Here is a 21,986-nt window from a genome sequence, read left to right as displayed (position 1 = left end):
TTGTGATTCCTGAGCACAGAGCCAGGAGTAAGTCCTGAGCACAGCTGGGTGTGACCCAAAATTCATCTTTTAAAAAAGCCAATTAAAAAAATATTCTTTTAACGCAACATATTAACTCGACATTGAGCAATTCTTGTCCCATGCATTTGTTTCATTCATCTCTTTCATGGCCATTGGCAAAGAGAAGGTACCTGCTTACAGTATATTTCCCAAAGTGGGAGGCACGGCCCCTGAGGGGTGGGGCAGACAGCAGCAGTGAGGGTGCAACCGAGGATGCTGCTGTTTGTTCCTTTAGCAGAGCAGACTGTCAAGGGACGCTGAGGGTTTTGTTTGTTTGTTTTCCTGAAACGTGGACTGTCAGTCAGGGTTTGGGAGGCTCTGGCTTAGTGCAATGTGCCGTATCAGAAAGAACAGGCTTGGTTTGGGTTGCCTTAAACCAATCTCAATTTTTTATCACATACTAATACACTTGTGGATTATCATACATACCCAGTGCTCGGGGACCTTTCCCAGCTCCATGTTTAGGAGTGACCCCGGCAGATCTCAGGGGACCACATGTGATGCCGGGATAGAACGAACCAGGGGTGAGCAACGCCAGGCAAGCTGCTATACCACCCTCTCTCACCACCTCTCGGCCCTTCCCCCCTTCAGTGTGTTTAGGGGTGCTAGAACATGATATGGCAGCAATGGGGCCTGGACATGAGACAGGAGCACAGCCAGAGCACTTACCTTGGTGAGGTGGATGACTCCTTTGGAAGTAACTGAACAGCCCATGAAACCAACATACTGCAGCTCAGGACAATGATCAGCAAACGCTTTCACCGACTGGTCTGTCACCTGGAGGAGACAAGGAAAGCTCCGGTCACGGGGCTGCACTGGCGAGCAACGGTCAGGCTCCTGAAATCCCCTCTGGCCGCCCCAGCATAATTTTATTTCCACTTCCACTGGGTTACATGAATCAGTATATAAAAATGCTGTAATACCTTCTGTGGTTTACTAAAATAATTCTGCTTGACCCCTCAATCTCTTCTATCACCCCATCTTTTTTTACATCTCCAAATAAAATGCCTCAAAGAAACTGACACAGCTATCTCCACTTCATTTCTCTCTCACTCTCTTGGCACACATAGTTGATATGTATTTCAGAGAATATCAAATACAGCTATTTAAAGGGAGGGTCCATGCCACAGAGACGGGTGGGGTGGGGGAAGGGGGAAAAGGGTGGGGATGGTGGGAGGGATGCTGGGACCATTGATGGTGGAAAATGGGCACTGGTGGAGGGATGGGTACTTGACCATTGTATGACTGAAATGTAAGCACGGAAGTTTGTAAGTCTGTAATTGTACCTCATTGTGGTTCACTAATAATAAAAAAATACTCACAAATTTTAAAAAGAATCTACCTCACCAATGAAATTCTTTCTGGATATTAAATAAATAAATAAATAAATAAATAAATAAATAAATAAATAAATAAATAAAGTGAAGGGAGGGTACAGTTCTTAGTTTCTAGTATTTTAAAAGGATTCTGCAACAGGAACCAGTACCTGCCTCCAGAACACAGTCATCCCCTTCACGGCAACCATCAATCACTCTTGGTCCCTCCCTGACAATACTCTGCCTCTTCCTATCCTGGATACATTTTGTAACTGGAACTGCATATTTTAGGGTCTCTTATAACTAGCTACTTCCATGGAACAGTCACTCTAGGTCCAGTTCTATTAAGCATACATTCCTATTTCTGCTTTTTCTTTTTTTAAATCAAATAACTGAACTGTATCTCCCTACAATTCACATCTCAAAGTCCTAACTCCCAGCACCTCAGGGTGACACTATGGAAACAGGGCATTTTCAGATATGAACAGGGAACAGAGCTGTACTGGAATCCTCAGGAAAAAAAAAAAAAAAAACTGGGGGCTGGAGCAATAGCACAGCGGGTAGGGCGTTTGCCTTGCATGTAGCCAAACTGGGTTCGATTCCCAGCATCCTGTATGGTCCCCTGAGCACCGCCAGAGGTAATTCCTGAGCCAGGAGTAACCCCTGTGCATCGCTGGGTGTGACCCAAAAAGAAAAAAAATTGACACCCAGATGCATACACTGGGAAATGGCCTGAGTACAACATTATACTGCCAGGGACAAGGAGCGCCAGACTGTCTGGAAAATCAGAAATGGAAGAGCTGGGCATGAGGCAGAATCCCTGAGGTGATGCAGGGCACCAGGGCACTAGCAGCAGTGCCATGATCTCAGACTGCCAGCCTCTGGCGGGACCTGTGAGACTAACAGTGTGTGGTGTAAGCCATGAAGTAAGGGGTGTTTTGTTACAGCAACTTTAGCAGACTAGTGCCCACAGTTCTCTCTGATGGCACTCAATCGGACTCCCCACCTATCACAAGAGTCACCAATGGCATCAAATTATCTGGAGGCTAAGGTTTGTTTCACTGCTCCACTAAGTTGCACTTATAAAAGAAGGTCCAAATATTCTCTGTCCTGAGCTTGCTTTTAAATTCACTTTACAGGGGCTGGAGCAATAGCACAGTGGGTAGGGCGTTTGCCTTGCACGCGACCGACCTGAGCTGATTCCCAGCATCCCATATGGTCCCCCGAGCACTGCCAGGAGTAATTCCTGAGTGAAGAGCCAGGAGTAACCCCTGTGCATGCATCGCTGGGTATGACCCCCCCCAAAAAAAAGAAAAAAGAAAGAAATTCACTTTACTCAGAACGAAGAAATCAAATTAAACACCTTTGTTAGTTTCCAAACAGCAGCGGCTTACATCTCCCTTTGCATTTGCTTTAATACGAGCATTCAATAGTTCATATCCTCATTTATCCTGAAGAGATACTCGAAAATAAAGGCAGGTGGGTAGCATTACTCGAAAACAATCACAAGAACATTTTTGTAAAATAATAAAACCAATGGTCCTTCTAACACAGATCTGAACACAGATTAATTCTGCCCTGGAAAGTAAAGTATGCCTCTGCATATTAAGACTAAGAGTACCAGTGATAAATTAACAATGCACCTTCCTGACACTGGACTTTGAAAAACATTATGTTCACAAAGAATATTTAAGGCATTAGCATTGCCTGCAGCTTTAATAAAACCCAATCTCCATTTTAAATAGGTGAGGGAGATAACAGAGGTTAAATGCACATGGTTAGCTGGTTAAACACTCTGCTTAATCTCACTCTAGCATCAAGAATTTCCTCTATCTTCCAGGAGGGAAGAGGAACAGAAGGATTAAGGACACAAGATCAGATTGAAGGAGGTTACAGCCTCCAGAGAGAAAAAAACGGGAATTAAAATTTTGCTTGGTGTGTCTTATCTTTCCCCTTTAGTTCAGGCAATCTGAATGAGCAAGCTCCAGAGGACCATTAAGCTTTTTGTTTTGTTTGGGGGGTGCATCAGGGGTGCTCAGGGATCACGGCTGGCAGGGTTTGGGGAGGGAAGCATATGGGGTCGGCAGCACGCAAAGTAAGCACCCTACCTGCTGCATGTTCTTCACCCCAGCCCCCAAACAGCTACTTCCAGTGGCACAAAAACAATCCTTACTAGGTTTCGGTGGGTTATAACAGACCAATCAAGTAGAGGTCTAAGATTTGGGTGGGGATTGGATCCATTTTCAAGGACAGGAGATCAGTTAGGAAGGTGAGGCTCAAGGTCAACAGGCAAGAAAGGGGGAATTGGGGCTAGAGCAACAGTAAAGTGGGTAGGGCATTTGCCTTGCACGCTGCTGACCCAGGTTCGATTCCCAGCATCCCATATGGTCCCTCAAGCACTGCCAGGAGTAATTTCTGAGTGCAGAGCCAGGAGTAACCCCTGAGCATCGCCGGGTGTGACCCAAACAGAAAAAAAAAAAGGGGGGGGGGAATTATAGAATCCAGCAACTTTATTTTCAATCCCAGGCATGCACTTACTAGCTGAGATTTTTCATTTTTTTAATCGAATCAACAGGAGATACACAGTTACAAAGTTGTTCATCATTGTGTTTCCCACCAGCAAAGTCCCCAGTTTCCCTCCTGCCTATCCCCAACCCCTTGACCCACCCCCACAGCCTGCCTCTATGGTTATGAGATTTATTTTTTTTTTTTTTTGCTTTTTGTTACTCCTGGCTTTGCACTCCGGAATTATTCCTGGCAGTGCTCAGGGGATGGTATGGGATGCTGGGAATTGAACCTGGGTCGGCCGCATGCAAGGCAAACGCCCTACCCGCTGTGCTATTGCACCAGCCCCTGGTTGTGAGATTTTGAGCAGCTTCTGTCACCTCTAGAGACACCACTGCTTCTCTGATGAGGAGGAAGTCACAGGACCGACCTTTCAGTGTCAAACAGGAGAATAAAGAACACAAATGAAGTGCTGTGAAGTGCATGGCACATTGTAATTGTTCCATACATCGTAACTATTACCACTCTCTGCTCTGCTCAAGTTCTCTGCCTTCTGTTCTAATTCTAGGAGTCATGTTAGGTATGTGTACAGATATACCTCTATTGCAAACAACAACACCCAAAAGGAGAGAAAACAAAAGGGAATGCCCTGCTGCAGAGGCAGGGTGGGGTGGTGGGGGATGGGGCGAGGGTGGTGGGAGGGATACTGGGAACATTGGTGGAGGAGAATGGGCACTGGTGGAGGGATGGTTAAAGCATAAACGATCACTGTATGACTGAAATGCAAACACGAAAGTTAGTAAGTTTCTAACTGTACCTCACAGTGATTAACTAATAAAAAATTTAAAAAAAAAAAAAAGAAAGAAAAGAATCCCAAAGCATATCCTTCCTGGTTCTTCCATGAAATGCTGATCATAATTTGGGAGCTTCAGAACGCGAATAAGGGAGAGAGGCAGAAGCTTATCTCCCACTCACTGGGTGCTTGTTTGGTTTGGGGGTCACCCCCAGCAGTGCTTGGGATTTGCTCCTGGTTCTGTGCTCAGGATCACTCCTAGCAAAGATGGAATACAGCCAGACTCACCCTGGGTGAGCGCCTTCCCCACTGCACCATCTCTCCAGCCCCATGCTGTGCTCTATGAAAAAAGTCCCATTTTATGAAGGTTCTGAATCTGAAGGCACATCAGAGTTCCCTAAAGGGCTTCAGCTTAGTTCCTAGAGGCAGGCCTTGATTCTGAAAGCCGGGACGCGCTGAGAGTCACCTTCTATTCAAGTTGGGTTCTCAGGAGTCAGCAAGATAGCACCGAAGACTGTGGGCAACACAGCCCTAGTTTGGTCACAGCACCACAGACAGTCCCCTGAACCCGGCCAGGAGGGGTTTCTGAGCACAGAGCCAAGAGTAGCCCCTAGGCACGCCAGGTGAGACCCAGCAAACCCTCGGCCCCTAAAAGAGTCAGATGAGTTTTCGCCCAGGAAGACTTATAAGATTCTAATACTTAAAATCAGCTAAGAGCCTGACAAAATGCAAACTTTCAGACCTCACCCAGACCCAAGGAATTTTCATCTGCATTGAATTATTTCATTTATGGGTTTTTTGTTGTGTTTTTGTTTTTGTTTGGGGAGGCCTAATCTCTTCAGCTCCTACAGTGAAGATGTTAAAGCACCTTTATTGGAACAAGTTTATATAGCATGAAATTCACCCATTTGAAGGGCATATGTCACCGAGTTTTAGTAAGGTGATACAATAATGCAACCATCACAATCCAGTGTTACGAGTCTGCCATTATCTGCCTGGAAGCAATCACACCCCTACCTTTAGACCAAGACTGATCTGCTTTCTCTCTCTGTGTTTTCTAAATTTACCTACAGAAGACAAGACAATACAAAATTGCAGACGTAGTTTTTCCTTCCATATTTTATCTCCAGCACTATGTTTTCAAGGGTCATCATGCTATTATGTAAGCTGATTCGACTGCTAGGCAGAATTCCATTGCAAAATCATACTACTTTATGTTTGTTCACCAAATTAAAAGAAGTTCTTTCAAAACCTCACTTTTGATCATTTACAATTTTTTTTGTAAAAACATCCATTTTCATCTTGCTTGAATCATATCTAAGAGTAACTTTTGAGATGCATAATGGGAAGTTTTCCTATTTGCACTTTTTTTTTAAAAAAATGGGTTCCTTTTCTTCTTATTAGCTTGCAATGACTACAGAATCCATTTAATATTCTGGACACATTTTATTTTTACTGTGTATCTGCTTCACAAATAGTTTACTATTTTTTTTTTTTTTTTTTGGAATCTGTTTGGGAAGTGAGCCTGGAGAATCACACCTGGTGGCACTCTGGGTCATGCTCCCAGGGGGGCTCAAGGCAGTAAGGAAGTGCAGGGATCAATCTGGGCCTCCTGCGAGCCAGGTTCCCCAGGCCAGGCAGGTATGTCCCCGGGCCCGTCTTCCATCTCTTCATGGTCTGACTTTAGGTCCCGGGTGCTTCAGGACTTAATTTTAGTGAAGACCATGAATTAAAGGAAAGGATTTATTTATTTATTTTGCATGAACTATCCATTGCCCGAGCAACACTGAAGAGTTGGAAAGACCACATACTACCAAATAATCTAAAGCTCCACCACATTAAGACTTGACTGGAACCTAATATTTAACTCCCAGACTGTGGAGAAACCAGCAGTAGTTTAAGAAATATAAGAATTTATGTGCAAGTAAAAATAGCTCAGGATTTGGGTGGGAGAAAACGTTAGAAAATTACGGGGAAATGACATCAACTTGCAAAGCAGATTTCAATCTTTAGGATGTGAGAGATGAAGAGGAAGATGAACTTCTGGCTTAACGATGCCACCTCTTCACATGGCAGAAGTGAAATAGCATCTCCCTAAGCCAGCCTTTTAAAAGCTAAGGTATACTTTCATATCTGTATGAGAAAGACGCAGGTGCAGTTAGTGCTGCGACAAAGAACAGCATCGGTAATAAAGAATGTCTGTTGTGCCTTAAGAGTCAAGAGAACCATGAAAAGCCTGAATAATATAAATATGCACACAAAGATTCAGTGGTGCTTTTGTTTATAAATCTGAAGGAAGTTTTTTCTAGTTGCTAAACCTGAAGCAAATAAAAAACATAAGTGAAGAGGGCCAAAGGGAAAGGTAAGAAAACATTGGTTCTCATAAGCTCCTTAGAGTTGCACTCCATCAGAAATCTTTTGAGGGCAAACAGGCAAATAAAAACCAGAAATTTGGGATACAAAGGAACAGGAAGAAGATATTGGTTCTCATAAACATCCCGGAATTTCACTTAATCATAACTCTTAAAGGATGGCTTATTTTAAGATCAAATGTGGAAAATAGAAAATTCTCTTTGCAAGAGGTAGGAGAGGCTGAGAAAGTGACAATAGAGGAGGCAGTGTGACAGAAATGACCATAAGTGACTAAATGCAAACTGGCTAGAAGAAAAAGAGAGGAAGGACCTTGGATTTACTTGCAGAATTACTATTTAGAAATGTAAGTTTTGGATTCTGTAATTCCTGAATCTAGAAGTTCAATTTAACCACATCACCTCACACGTGGTGGAGTCCCAGAGTCTCAACAGTCATAGAAAGAGGAGAAGAAAGACATCAGAGAGATGTGCAGACAGGACAGCATTTTCCCTGCACGTGACCAACCCTGGATCAACCTCTAGTAGCACATATGATTCCCTGAGCAGGCCCTGGAGTGATCCCTGAGAAAACAGCTGATAGCGGTCCAAGCACTGCCAAGTACAGCCCCAAACCTCCAAACAACAATTACAATAAAAACCCAAGCATTGACAAGAGTACCAAATAAGATCGACATTTACTAAGGCCTTACAGTGTGGAACGCTGCGTACTCTCTGCCTACCAACTCGGTTGATCCTCCTTGTCATGAAGTCCTGCATGTAATAGACCCAATGAGTGGCTAACATAAATCAATTAGCGTTTAACTTCCCAGAAATCACACCACTACCCCATAGTAAAGAGGAGTATTAAACTTCGGTCTTAACATTTTGAAATTCCTCTGATCTCTCTCATAAAAACTAGGTTTTCACTAGTTTCATGCATCAGATCTTGCATTTGAATGAGATCTCCAGTCCCAGAGAAGCAGAGTGGCAAGGAGGGATCAACAGCTGTAGTTGCTGAGGGGCAGGCGGGACGTCAAGTCAATGGTGGGTGTGAAGTTGGGACAGTTGTACGTAGGAAACCCTGTCACGATGCCTCCAATGAAACTTAAAATTGATTAATTAATAAGCAGTTCTAGCTGGTAATGAGATTATGAAGAGTAGCATCATCAGTGACTTTCTATTTTTCATCTCCTTTGGATGGCGAATCTAGGGTGCCAGAACAATGATAATATTGTATATCTCAAGAGCTGTCCCAGGAGAGAAATTCTCAGAAGGGTGGGCGGTGAAGAAGCTGGACTGATAGTCATAAATTATAAAACAAAAGAAGTAGAGCCTTGCAACTCAAAGAAGTATAAAGGGGGGATTAAAATTAAGGAAGAAAGGGAGAGAAAGGAAACAGAGACACTTTCACATAAATTCCAGTAATATAAATAAGGAGGCAGAATTCACCTTTATTTTAAAGCTTAAAAGTTTCCTGAAACATGACAGATAGAAGATAGGTTTCAGAATACAAGAGATTCAACCAAATGGGTTTTGTAATCTTTGCTCAAAAATTAACTTCTGGGAATGATTACTAGCATTTCTAGAGGAAGTCAATTTATAGTATTAGTTCTAAATGGTAAAGTCAATGTTTATCTTTATGAAATTACTTTTTGTAAATTACCTTTTAAAAATGCCTTTTACAGAATAATTGTAGAATTATTCCGTTTAAGCCTGCTAAATAATGTAATAGTATACTTGCACAGAACACTTTTAAAACTAACTTTTTTTCTATACTTAAACCAAAACTTACTCGGGACCCAGTAATAAGTTCCCTTAATAAGTTCCCTTAATTATTATTATTGAATCAACTCAGAAACAGCTCACAATTAAATCTTACAAGCACGTCTAAGCAGACCCTCCAGCTACAATCCAAGGCAGTCATGAAGTTATTTCCTTGGTGAAGAGAGCATCTAAGGCATGCCACCCTCCCTGGCATTTTCAGCAGCTACCATTGGACATCTTCCTGCCACTCATTACTCCAGGCTACTCTCCACCCATCAGGTCACGATGACATCCGTCCACTACTGAAAATTCCCCCATGGTACCAATCACCCTGAAACTCAAACTTGACTCCAACCTGCATGGCACTGCCTAACTGACTCCTCCCTTTCTTTTTCTGATTTCATCCCACCATCCTCTCCCCGCATTCACACTGCAATGATCCCCATCTATCCCATTCACTGCCTTAATTCTTGGCAGAGGACGGAGCACAGAACAGAAATTCCAAAAATAAAAATGAATGAGTGAATGAGGCATTGTCATAATTATGCGTGGAGTGGTCATCTGGCTCAATGTTGAAATATAATCATTTTTTACAAAAAGAATTTTTTTCTATAGACAGCAATTAAATTGAGAACAAGTTTATTTGAAAGTACTCTGGAAGCCAACATGAGAACATGATTCCAACAACCAATAGCGGACAAATTAGCTCAAGAACATGACATTCTTCACAACATTAAATCACTGTTCTCGTAGGCTGGGTTTTATTATACAGTCGCGGTATTATAGTTTATGGGATTTTTTTAAAAAAATTTATTAAAGCACTGTGATTTACAAAGTTATTTACAGTTAATTTTAAACCTCCAATGCTCTAGCGTGAATCCCCCCACCAGTGCCGACTTCCCTCCACTGCTGTCGCCAGCATCCCTTGCAATGTCCCCCACCAGGCTTCTTGAGAGCGCATTTTTTTTTGGGGGGGTCACACCCAGCGATGCTCAGGGGTTACTCCAGGCTCTGCACTCAGGAATTACTCCTGGTGGTGCTCAGGGGAACATATGGGATGCTGGGAATCGAACCCTGATCGACCGTGTGCAAGGCGACACCCTACCCATTGTGCCATTGCTCCAGCCCCAGAGAGCATATTTTCAAGTTTGGTTAAAACAAACTTAAAACACTTGCATTCTCAGTGTTTTGACTCTGCAGTTGGGATAGCTAACTAGACCACTCCCCCACATCACTGATGCACCCAAAGTCCTTGACATTTTGCCTGTTACTTCCCATCCATGTCTTCTGAGTTCCTCCTCTTGACTGCCCTGGTTTCCTTCCCTCTCTGTCCTTCTCTTCCCTGTACTTCAGGGTCAGTGGCGACACTGCAGTCCCTCATTCTACATGCCGTGTACAAATGAGACCATCCTGAGTTTGTTCTTTGGGCTTACTTCATGTCACATGGTATCATCCAGCTCTGTTCACATTGCAGGGAACTACATGATTTCACCACTCGTTGCAGCTGCATAGTATTCCACTGTATATATGTCACATCTTCATGATCCATAATCCACTTATCAGTGACACCTACATCTTAGCTACTGTACTAGGAGCTGGAATGAATAATGGTGCATGTCCTTTTGAATGTTTTCTGTGTCCTGGGGGTAGACCCCCCCCCCCAAAATCGCTCGGTCAGGTGGCAGTTCAATTTTTATTTTACTGAGAACACTCATGCTGCTTTCCACAGGGGTTGCACGAGACAACATTCCCACCAGCTGTGGAGAGAGTTCCCTCTCACCACATCCCCACAGCTCAGACAGTTCCCAGTCTTCTTTATATGTGCCATTCTCACTGGTATGAGAAGGTATCTCGTTAATGACAAGAAATTTTAAACTAAAATGTTCTAAGTGACAAAAAGAGGCAATGGCTGAAATTAAAAAGTACTTTACAAAGCTAAAGACAGGATTTTCAAATAAAGCAATTGCAAAATTTTGCTTCTGAAGTTAACAAAAGTACAGAATCTGCAACATAACAACTCCACCTCACTTGGGACACGTGGACCAACTTAAAGTCTTCTTAAGGGGCTGGAGAGACATACAGCAGTAAGGGAGCTGCCTTACAACCAATCAATCAGGATTCAAGCCCTGGATCCACATGCCTCCCCCACCCTCCAACCCCACCAAACACCTATAAGAGTGCTCACTGAGTACAGAGTCAGAAGTAACCTCTGAGCACTGCCAGGAATGGCCCCTAAACCAAAAGAAAGAAAGGAAGAAAATCTTTCTACCTCCAAGGAAAAAGAACATGAATCGAGGACATAGGGCATCTACTTCCCAGATAGTTTTCCGGGAAGAACATCAGCCTTTGATTGTTTTCTCCGTAGCAAGCAGTCAGAGTTGTCGCAATGCCTTCATCTTCCAAATGCAAAAGCCTTATGATGCAATACATTTAGGTAGCATCTAAATGAGCTTTAGGACTAAAAAGCAAAATATTTTCACGTGTTTCAATTCTATAAAGTTCAGCCAAAGAGCCATCTGGATTCTAGGCAAGAGGCAGTCCAAGGGCAATACCCTGGCACCATGCGGGAGGCAGAAATCAGCTGATGCCTCCCTGATTCCGCAAAGCACTAGAGAAATGACCCAAATAGTGAAGGCTACCCCAGCCCACTAAATCATCAACAGCCTTGAAAACAACAACAATAAAGAAACATTTACAGAGTGTCTAAGGGCTGATATCATTCGGACTTCCCAGTCTCTAAAACTCTTCAACTCAAGAGCTATCTCAGTAGCTAGCATATGCACAACCCTCAAGTTCTAATAAGCAATGATGCAGCATGAAGATAACAGGCAGATCCTGCCCATAAAGCTGCGATTACGGGTGAAAAAATTCGTGCAAGTCACAGCGAGACCCTGGGAACATTTCAGCTTGTACTTCAGACCCCAGTTGAGTAGTTCAGCCTTCGAACGAGACTGGAAACCAAGGGAAAAGAGGTCACTGAATTATGGAAGCTGAGAGCTGGACAGAATAGATATGACTTGATATTGAGAAAATCTATTTTATCGGTAATATGAGGAATGTAAGTCTTAAGGAATAGGCTTCCCTTGAATTACAATAGACAGCAGGCCCATGACTGATGGAGCCATTCATTTAAGGACCTAAAGGAAGGGAGATAATGGGAAAACTACTTGAGAGCCCAACAGGCACAAACAGGTACGGCTCAAAGGATATTCTGGCCTCAGACAGACTCTGGCTATGGCCACGTGGACCTCTGTCCCCCACGAGAAAGTAATATACTTCACCACGGGGTACCGTGGTAAGGCTTTGCCACACACCACATCTGACAACTAGCAAATAGTGTGTGAAGTACTCCGACTATAAAAATCTTAAGTGGAAGAAAAGTTATTTAAATACCTGGATAGAATTAAATTGCTTTGTCTGTTCAATTCTTCAAAATCTACACAAAAATTCTTTTTCATTTTCGCCTTCTTTGCTTTTCTGTATTATATCCTTCACAGGATGCCGGATGTACACTCACCATTAATACACCACAAAGTCTTATCCCTTGAAGTAGAACTATCCCTTCCCCACTTCCAAACCCACCGACTAATATTTACTACAGAAAAGGAAATTGCTAAATATAAAGTCAATATACTTGGTATGGATTTGCTTTAAGTCGTTTCAATAAAATCTGCCTTTTTTGTGTTCCTTAGGCACTATAAACATTTTATTGTCAGTAAATTGTTTGTTTAGTTGGTTTGGGGTAGTGGGTGCCACACCTGGCGGTGCTCAGGAGTTCCTAGGAATTACTCCCTGTGTTCTCAAGGGGCCATGCAACGGGATGTCAGGGAATGAACCCAGGTTCATTCTTGACTGCATGCAAGGTAAGCGCCCTACCCACTGTACTCACTCGGGCCCCCTCAGTAACTTTGAAACGAGCTCAAAACACAGATGATTTAGACTTAATGGTTCTCTTTGAAACCATGATCAGACAACTATGTACTAAGGAAAGAGCTAATACAATTATCACGGCAGACATGCCTGCCCTTATGGACCAAGAACATGTTAAACAACTTAGCAAGTATGGCTGCTGTACTTACTCTGTCACTTGCAGTCATTATCAATTATTACTTCTTATAATATGCCATAATTACAGACTTTATATGGAAAGGGACCAAACCTATGACTAAAATTATACTAATTATAACTGTGACCAAATATTTCAAGCTAACCCTAATTGCACACCTGATTTCCATTCCACGGGAAACTGTAGTAAATATTATTTTTCCATATCATGAAAAAATAGGATATTTTAAGAAAACATTAATACAGCAGTGGGTTTATTTTTCATCCTGATACAATTAGTTCATGAAGCAAATCAGAAGCACAAAGGAATGAAACTGAATTTCTTTGTGAAAAAAATTTCAAAAATATGTACACGTAGGCAAAATGCGAAGTCAAGCTTTCATTTACCAACAGCCTAAATTCAAAAATGACTAATTTACTGTGAACCTTGTTTTGTCAATAGCCACATGAAGTCCTAAAACATCACATTAATCAGTAAATACTAAAGTATATATTTTAAATATTTGTATACAGATAAAGGCAGGCTTAAAAAAGAAACACAGCCACAATACCATTATCATTTTAGCAGAAACGCTTCTGTGAGGCTTAATGTGAATAGGTTTTATGGTGAGTCTAACACAGTGACTTCTTTAATCTCATAAAAAATTTATCACAATTTTACAAAAACTGACCTTCTGTCAACAAGGACACTGAAATTCATAACTAATCATTTTCTAAAAGTGAAAAATTCCATTAGTGTCCAATGAGAATCAGATCACTTAAATGCTTATTTGACCTTCCATAATTTTTATTCTTCTATCTTACTTAGTCCTAGTCTGGATTTGGAAAAGTCAGACTGACTGGAGGGAAAAAGATTTATAAATTATGCATAAAAGTATTATGAAAGAAAAAGATAGAACTAATGGGGTAGATTTTAGTTCCTATTAAAAAGATCTATGACACATTAGGTATGACTTAACCACTTTAGTTCCATTTTCTCCCGTTTTCTTAGATATATCATTGCTTTAGTTTATTGAAATCCAATATTTAGAAAATGTAAAAGAAACATGAGAATTAATTTATTGTAAATTTGCTCATCTCTTAATAAACGGAAGCACCTAAAAGCTAATCTAATGATGAACATAGCCATACATGTATTAAGCAATTTTTACTAAATATTTTCTAGTACACACATACAACATATACTCACCTATTGAGTTTGACAAGTGGAATTTCTATGTTACAAATGAAGCAGCACAAAAATTGTTTTAAGGTTATGTGAGCCCAATGGTCGTTTATTATAACAATCTCATTGATAAAATACAACCAGAGAATCCATTTGAATTATTAGATTTGAAATTAACATGCAAATTTAAGTGATAAAGTAATTTCATAAACATATAACTACTTCTTTGGTAGGGCTGGAGCGATATCACAGTGGTAGGGCATTCGCCTTTCACGAGGCCGACCTGTGTTTGATTCCTCTGCCCCTCTTGGAGAGGCTGGCAAGCTACCGAGAGTATTGTGTCTGCACGGCAGAGCCTGGCAAGCTACCTGTGGCATAACGGATATGCCAAACACAGTAACAATAAATTTCACAATGAGAGACGTTACTGGTGCCCGCTGGAACAATTTGATGAGCAACGGGATGACAGTGACAGTGACTTCTTTGGTCCTATCACAGGAGAAAGGTTTAAAATTCCCTAGTAGTAAAATTCCTTTCTTTCTGTTAAGCTTCAGTTTCCCAATACAATCTTGCAATTAGCAGATGTGGTTAGTGAGGTAACTTATTTCTGAGAATATCAAAGAGAAATTCCCAAGAGTATGATTGAAAGCTAAATTAAATCCTCCAGACAGAAGATTTAATGAAGTTTGATTCTGTGGATGTGGTATGTGAGAAAATAAGGGTGTAGGGCATGAGGAAGGGAAGTGGCAAATAGAACTTGAATTCTGAAGCATCTAACTCTAAATGACATTTCACCATAAAGGATGGAACGAACCTACAAACAGTGAGTGAGAGAACTCTGACTAGCAGAGCTGCTTAGTCTTTCCAAGGTACACGATTTCTAGAGGCATACTAATTCCAGAGCTATCCTATTTCCAGAGGTATTATACTAAGGTATTCTAATTCCAGAACCAGTGAAAGAGCCGCTGTGGGAAAGGATGAGCGACTTAGACGTCCAAAGCCTGCTTCTTCCCGCTGTCCCGGCACACTTCTTCATTCCATTTGTCGTCTTCTCCTTCATTTCCATCGAACACTTTATCACCTGTCTTGGGTCTTCTTCTCATATGTCTTCTGAATCTTTGGTGCCCACTGCCCCTCTCCCCTCTTTCTCTTCCTCCTCCACTTTATTGTTTTTTGAGGGAAGCCAGGGTTGGGACCACACATGGTGGTGCTTGGCGCTTCCTCCTGGCTCTGGAGGATCCGTCCTGCACTCAGGATCTGTCCTGGCAGAGCTCAGAGCATCCTCCAGGTGCCTGGCTGAACCCAAGCCAGCCACACACATGCAAGGCAACGTGCCCTCCTCACTGTGCTCTCCCTCCGGCCCCACGTGCATCTCTGGCTGGTCAACGTAGAGAAGAAAAGCATTTTAAACATATAACTTCAATTTAATTTAAATACATACATATTTGTATTTTCTTCAATGTCAACTATTGTTCTAATTCTTCCTTTTTCACTAAAATGTAAAAAGAAGGGCTTGGACTGGTCCTGAGGTCCTGGGTCAAACTAGGAAGCCGCCAATTCCTCCCATGAGCCCCCTAGTTTGCTCCAAACAAAATACGGCTTTGCTTTTTTTGAAAAAAGTCTGTCCTTAGTTTTGTGATGTCATTCTTAGGCTGCTCACATCCCATATCAAATATGGCACTAGTTTTAATATCAGTGACATGAGGTTTTTTTTGTTTTCTTCAATAAAGAGTCTAAGGTTAGAAGTCTCAATCAAGTCGCTTGGCTCAGGCCACGGGGCGGTCCTCTGCAGAGGCATCCAGCCCTCTGCAGGACATCACCAAGTTCCCAATCACCCAGGACGTAAGCGTGGAGAGGGTGCCTGAGCGTGGCCGAGCGCCAACTCACCAACACGTGAAGCAACACACTGTCTTAGGGTGCGCACTCTGCACAGTGCTCAGTAACGTCTTAGCCGATACTCAACCTGTGCATGTCCTTCCTCCAGTTTGTTGAAACCAGCATTATAAATATTTTGTATGAAGTTAGGTAGGCAGAGAGAGGAACACCGGCCCCGGGGTAGCGTGCTGGCCTGCACGTGGCTCACCCAGTTCCATCCTGCACCGTGTTTCCCGGGCACCAAGCATCAGTGGGAGGGATGCCTGGGCACTGCTGGGTGTGGCCCAAAACCGACACAGAAGTTAAGTTAAAAGTTAAGTTTAGTCCTAACAGCGTACTCGATAGAATATAAATCAACAGTCAATGAAAACTTTTATAATAATATGCCCTCTCTCCCTGCCCTGCGCTGGTAATGGCAACAGAAATGACAACAGCAAGGCGGAGAGCGGGCACTGCGCTAGGGCACTTGCCGCGCCACAGACGGGGTCAGTCTCCACGCCCCACGCCATACAGGATGACCCTGAGAACAGGCCAGGGGAAGCCGGGACTGCAGCCGGGCGCACCTCCAAAACCAAAGGAAATGAAATGACAACACATCATCATTTTACTCTGGGCAGACTCATCAGACTGAAATTATGGATCCTGAAAAAAATCGCAAGGTAAACGAGACTGTGAGCTGGGAAAAGCCGGGAAAGATGTGGCAAGGGAACAAAGGGAACGCCTCTGCAGCAGGGCCACCCCCACCCCCCCCACCCCCCGCCGCAGCACGGGGCATGCACCTCACCCCACCACGCTGGGGCCCCACAAACCAGAAACCAGTAACGAGTTCAAGCATATACACAGACTTATTTGTACTTTGCAATTTACTTAAGCTTACAGCAAGATAAGAAAGTGATACAAATAACTATTTTGCTAGCTTATACTGATTCTATTCTTTGGCATAAATCGTACTTGCAATATTATTTTCTCTATTCACAACCGCTTATGGAACAGGCACTAGAACATTATATACGTTTCCAGTTTGCAATCTTGAAAGACAACATGTGTATAGACTAGATTAAATTTGTCATTAAAAACCTATTCTAGTGAGTTTTATTTTTAATACTGTACCTTCACAGTAGTTACCTCACTCTAACGGCACTTGGACATGACATTGAATTCATACTGCTGTCAAAAGGCTTTGAAAAGCACAACAAAGCACATCTATGAGTATATGTGTATATAAATATACGCACAGACTGCAAATTAGGCTTTGCAACACTCTTAAATATACAAGGTCTAGGGCAATAAATAGAACCAAGTTTGTTATCTGTGATTGTAAGGTCAGGTTTACACCAAGGAATTAAAACTCATGAATATAGGAGAAAACTCGATTTAAATGTGTAATATCTCAAAACAACAAAGAACACATCCATCCCGGAGAGGCTGATATATAATATGCAAAAAGAAAATGCACAGAAGCAAGAGTACAACCTTCAAAAAGTCACTTGTGCTTGTGAAAATATTTCAAATTAGGCTTTAATATTTTAACAGGAGAAAATGCTTCCCAAGATGAATAAAATCTAACCAAGGAGTGAAGCCCTAACAGACTGTGTTTTAATCATAATGAAAGACAATAATCACTTGTTTTAAAAAAAGGGAGAGTACAACACCCTGATGTATGAATATAGAACATTCCTTACATATTCATGTTGACATTCTTTAAACAAGAAAACCTATCATCAAAAAACAAAGCCTAAAATTAGGTTATACATTTTTCATCATGTCGAACAAATATATTCACCACTCCCTAAATGTTCTTTCTTACATTTCCAATAGCCTGTAAAGCCCACCCCCTTCCCAAGGTCCCCACAGTAACAGGAAGACGTCTGGTTTGCTTTCTACCCTGGCCAAGTAAGCTGGGTCCACACGCCTGACCTTCACAAAGAAAGACATTCTAAGCAACATCAATGTAAGCAATCCACTTTTTGAAATTAATTCTGGCTGAAAAAAAATGTAGTATGCAAATTATTTCTTGTTGTTGTTGTTGTTGGAGGCATATACTTCAGGGTGATCAGAGGCTATCCCTGGCTCTCTGTTCAGGGATGACTCCTGAAAGTGCTTAGGTGTTGGGCAAGTGGCTTCACCCCTACACTATGTCCCTGGCCCAAATAATCATTCACATTACTACCAATGACCTTTCCTTTTGGTTTTTTCTGGTTTGGGAACCACACTCAAATGGTTCTCTGGGGGGCTATTTCTGGCTCTGTGCACAGGGATCACTCCTGGCCCCGAGCAGAGGACCATATGCAGTGGCTGGGATCATACCAAAGGCAGCAAAAGGCACCTGAGCCCAGGTACTATGTCCCCACTCTGTTTCATTTCTAGAATCAAAGGCTTTGCTGTGTTCCCACTTGAACACGCATCTCGCATCATGCTTGTCTCTGTGTTGTTGCTTCCATTTTCCACTCTGGAGTGTATTTCGTCTCCTTCCCTCACATCTTTCTACATAAGTTTCATTCAATAAAAGCTATGCTGCTTCATGAAAAAAGAAAAAATTACAACCTCACATCGTGATAAGGAAATCAAAAGAAGAAAAAAATATCGGATGATCTCACTTATCTTTAGTATATAGAATAACGGGATGAGGGAATGTAAGAAATCAAGTGGGGGTTATCCTGGACCTAGATTACAGAATGACCTCTCTCATACACTCTACCAATCAGAAACTGGCAAACACTATGTGTATTAGTGTATTCACAGAAAGAAATGAGTGGATAGACATCCACACAATTTTAAATGGTTAAGGTTTGAGTCTGGAATCACAGGGTCTGGGTGTAAATCATTCTTTTTACCACAACCCATATCTAACTGACCGAAATGCCAATAGTTTCATTCATCTTAAGCACAGCCAACAACAGTTCCTATTCCCACCGAGCTGTAGTGAGGATTAAAGGGGATAAAGTGGGCGAGAGGCAGAGGACAGGCGTTGTTTCCCTGGCATTCGGCCAACCCTTGACTATCCCCCCAACACCAATTATTGTCCAAGTACCACCTGGAGTACCATTAGGTATAGCTCCCCACACACCCAAAAAATTAATAGTAAGAAAACAAGAAAATCATAATAAATTTCAGATTATTCCTGTGGCTTTTGACCACACAGTGTTTGGCAATGTTTGCGGTGGCTGGCTTCTCTAGCACCCGTCAGAGAGATAGGACACGGGAAGACAATGCAGGGAATTCATGAGTGTGGCTCTCAGCTGCAGGGGAGAAACTCAAGAAACAGGGATAAGCAAATGTAGAAGTGGAAAGTCTCAGTAAAGAAAGGCTATCAAGGAGAATCAAGTTGAAATTTTATGAAGAGTAAAACAAGTCACTGGATGGTCACAACAGCAGAATGAAGACAAGAAAGGAGAGAAGACATCAGGGAGAATCGAGAAATTTCCGTGCCAAGCACCGAATCTGAAAGTAGAGAAGGCGGGCTGGAAACAATGACAACTCCGGGACACCCGTGTCATGACATCAAATCCACATCATCAGAATTCCAGAGAAAAGGAGAAAGGATATGGAATTGAAACTGTACTTAAGATAAATAATGGAAAAGATTTTCCCCAAATGAATAAATCTACTTATTCAAGAAGACAAGGAAACTCAAAACTCAATGGTCCCAATGAAATAGATACCATAATTAGACTCCTAAATGCTAAAAAAAAAATTGTCAAATTTCTCTACAAATGGAATTTGAAAAATCATTAATTATAGTAGCTTTTTTTTTTTATCAGAAAGCAGAGACACCAGGTAGAAATAAGGCAATGTTTTATCATGTGCTGAAAGTAAGGAGTTGTCAAGCTAAAACTCTATATCCAGCAAGAACATACTCTAATGAACAAATAAGAAACCAACACATTTCCTTCATCTTCACAGATGAAGAGAAACCTCATATAATTGATGGTCAGCAAATCTACCCTAAGTGGATAAAAACACAATGTTGCTGAAATTGAAAGGAAAGGATAGAAGAAATAAATCTTGGCATACTTGGAAGGCCAAGCAAGAAAAGAAGCATAAATATGGACTAAAATAATAGACTTTCCTTCTCCTGAATTTCCTAAATTATATCTGACATTGAAATAGTCAAAAAGTAACAATTTGAGAAGAATTCAAAGTCTGGTTGAGTCCATAGTAAATCTTGCTCTCCTTCCCAGTCCTTCGCCCCTCAACAAATAGATGCTCTGCTTTGGCCAGGAGCCCCAGTAACTCACCCTACTCTGTAGTGACAGACCAGGTCTCATCATGGATCTGCCTTAAGGAAGGAAGATAAGTCTCTTCCCCTACTACGGAAAGGCTAGGAAAAGCAACTGACACAGAAAATCACAGAATGGAAATTCTAACTGTGACAAAGAAAAGAAAAAAAAATCATGAAAACTGAAGAATCAGGGGCCAGAGCAATAGTACAGCAGGTATGGCATGTCAATCCCCAGCATCCCCTATGGTACCCTGAGCACTGCTAGGAGAAATTACTAAGTGCCAAGGCAGGATGAACCCCTGAGCACCGCCAGCTGTGGTCCAAAAGTTTTTTGTTTTTGTTTGTTTTTTTTGTGTGTATTGATGAAGGGTCATTCTTGCTTATACTTTGGGCAAATATAATTAAATATACTATTTTATTCTGTAACATGCTAGTTTCTTAAAAGTAAAATAGTTTCACTTTTGTTTTCTGCCTTCTTTTGGATCACACCCAGTGATGCTCAGGGGTTACACTGGCTCTGCACTCAGGAATTACTCCTGGCGATGCTCAGGGGACCATATAGGATGAATTGAACTGATGAATTGAACTCGGATGGGCCACATGCAAGCAAATGCCCTACCCGATGTGCTCTCGCTCAGACCCCAGAGTACAACTGAAGGAATGTAAGGGAAATCACACATCACAGGTTAAGATGTGGGAGAATCTCCAAAATAGAGAATGTCGTAACTTGTTCATTTATAGAAACTCTGTAACAAGTGTTACAAATAGTATAACATATATTTTATTGTATACGGGGAAAATTCTACATTTACTCATTCAAACAGTGAGACTGGCTGGTGTGTGACCTTTTTAAGGCAAGGACTAGCATAAGAAAGCAAACCCACCAATTTAAAAAGGAGTATGACAACCCAGCACATTTTAAACGCAGAACTGCAATGCTCCCTAACTATTATTTCCTATTTATTCTAGCCTCGATTTATAATCCACTGCCCTGAGGAGCAGTGCAGAGATGAGAAAGACAAAACATACATGGCCCATATTTTCCGGAACATGTTTTTAGAGGTCATCTGTACACGGTCAGACACATTCTTCTACAAATAAAATACGATGCGGGGAAACTCGAGGGCAGGCTGCCCCACGAGCGCAGAGAAGCGAACCCCTCGCCCCTCACCGCAAAGTACACCCTAATGAGTGGAGGGAATTTTAAAATAGTTGGGAAAAGCTAACAACTGTACTACACATCCAGGAAAAACATTTTTCATGCGAGAAAAAAGGAACATTATTTTTTTTAGAACTGTTCATATCCAAGAAGTCATATAAATATCTTCAAAGGATTTGAAAAAGGTTTAAAAACCAGGAAATTTAGATGTTTCAGCACCATTAATGCTAACCTTGGCACTGTGACTGCTACCAATCAATTTTTTTCCTTCAGAAAGAATGAATAATTTTGATAAATGCTACTGCAAATTACACACTAAAAACATAATTTTTCATATGAATGAGGCCAATGTCTTTTGGCACGCTTGTCACTACCACAATATAACTGCTAATCTTCAAACACAGTTATTAACAACTTCAGAAAATCATTTAGAAGACCAAATCTCCTTTTTTAAGGTCAATGATTACCAGAGTTAATAAACAATTGGCTTTAGCCATTATTGTCCTGACCTTTACTTCACGTTTTGAACAAGACAATAAATAACTTTTAAAAATGGCCTATTTTGAAGGCTATTTTTTAGTGACCATCTTTCTCACTGAAAACATAATTGTTGTGTTTTAGATAATCACTCAGTCACTCGATTACTTTTGCTATTTCCTTGTAATGGCTGACCGTGTTTTATAATAAAAGTAGGAATAAGGATAGAGGGTG

General features: G+C 41.6%; 1 protein-coding gene across 1 annotated transcript in view; it reads right to left on the bottom strand.

Annotated features, from left to right (window-relative positions):
• The window catches only part of FBXL17 (F-box and leucine rich repeat protein 17), a 527,962-nt gene that overhangs the window by 357,851 nt on the left and 148,125 nt on the right, over positions 1-21,986 (bottom strand). The window contains exon 5 of the mRNA XM_055139470.1: positions 730-837. Coding sequence (XP_054995445.1) covers positions 730-837 — 108 coding nt within the window. The remainder of the gene's footprint in view (positions 1-729; positions 838-21,986) is intronic.

Source organism: Sorex araneus, chromosome 1 (assembly GCF_027595985.1).
Source record: "Sorex araneus isolate mSorAra2 chromosome 1, mSorAra2.pri, whole genome shotgun sequence".
NCBI classification, from domain to species: Eukaryota; Metazoa; Chordata; class Mammalia; order Eulipotyphla; family Soricidae; genus Sorex; species Sorex araneus.
Note: the sequence above shows the minus strand (reverse complement) of the source record. Positions and strands in the feature narration are given on the sequence as shown.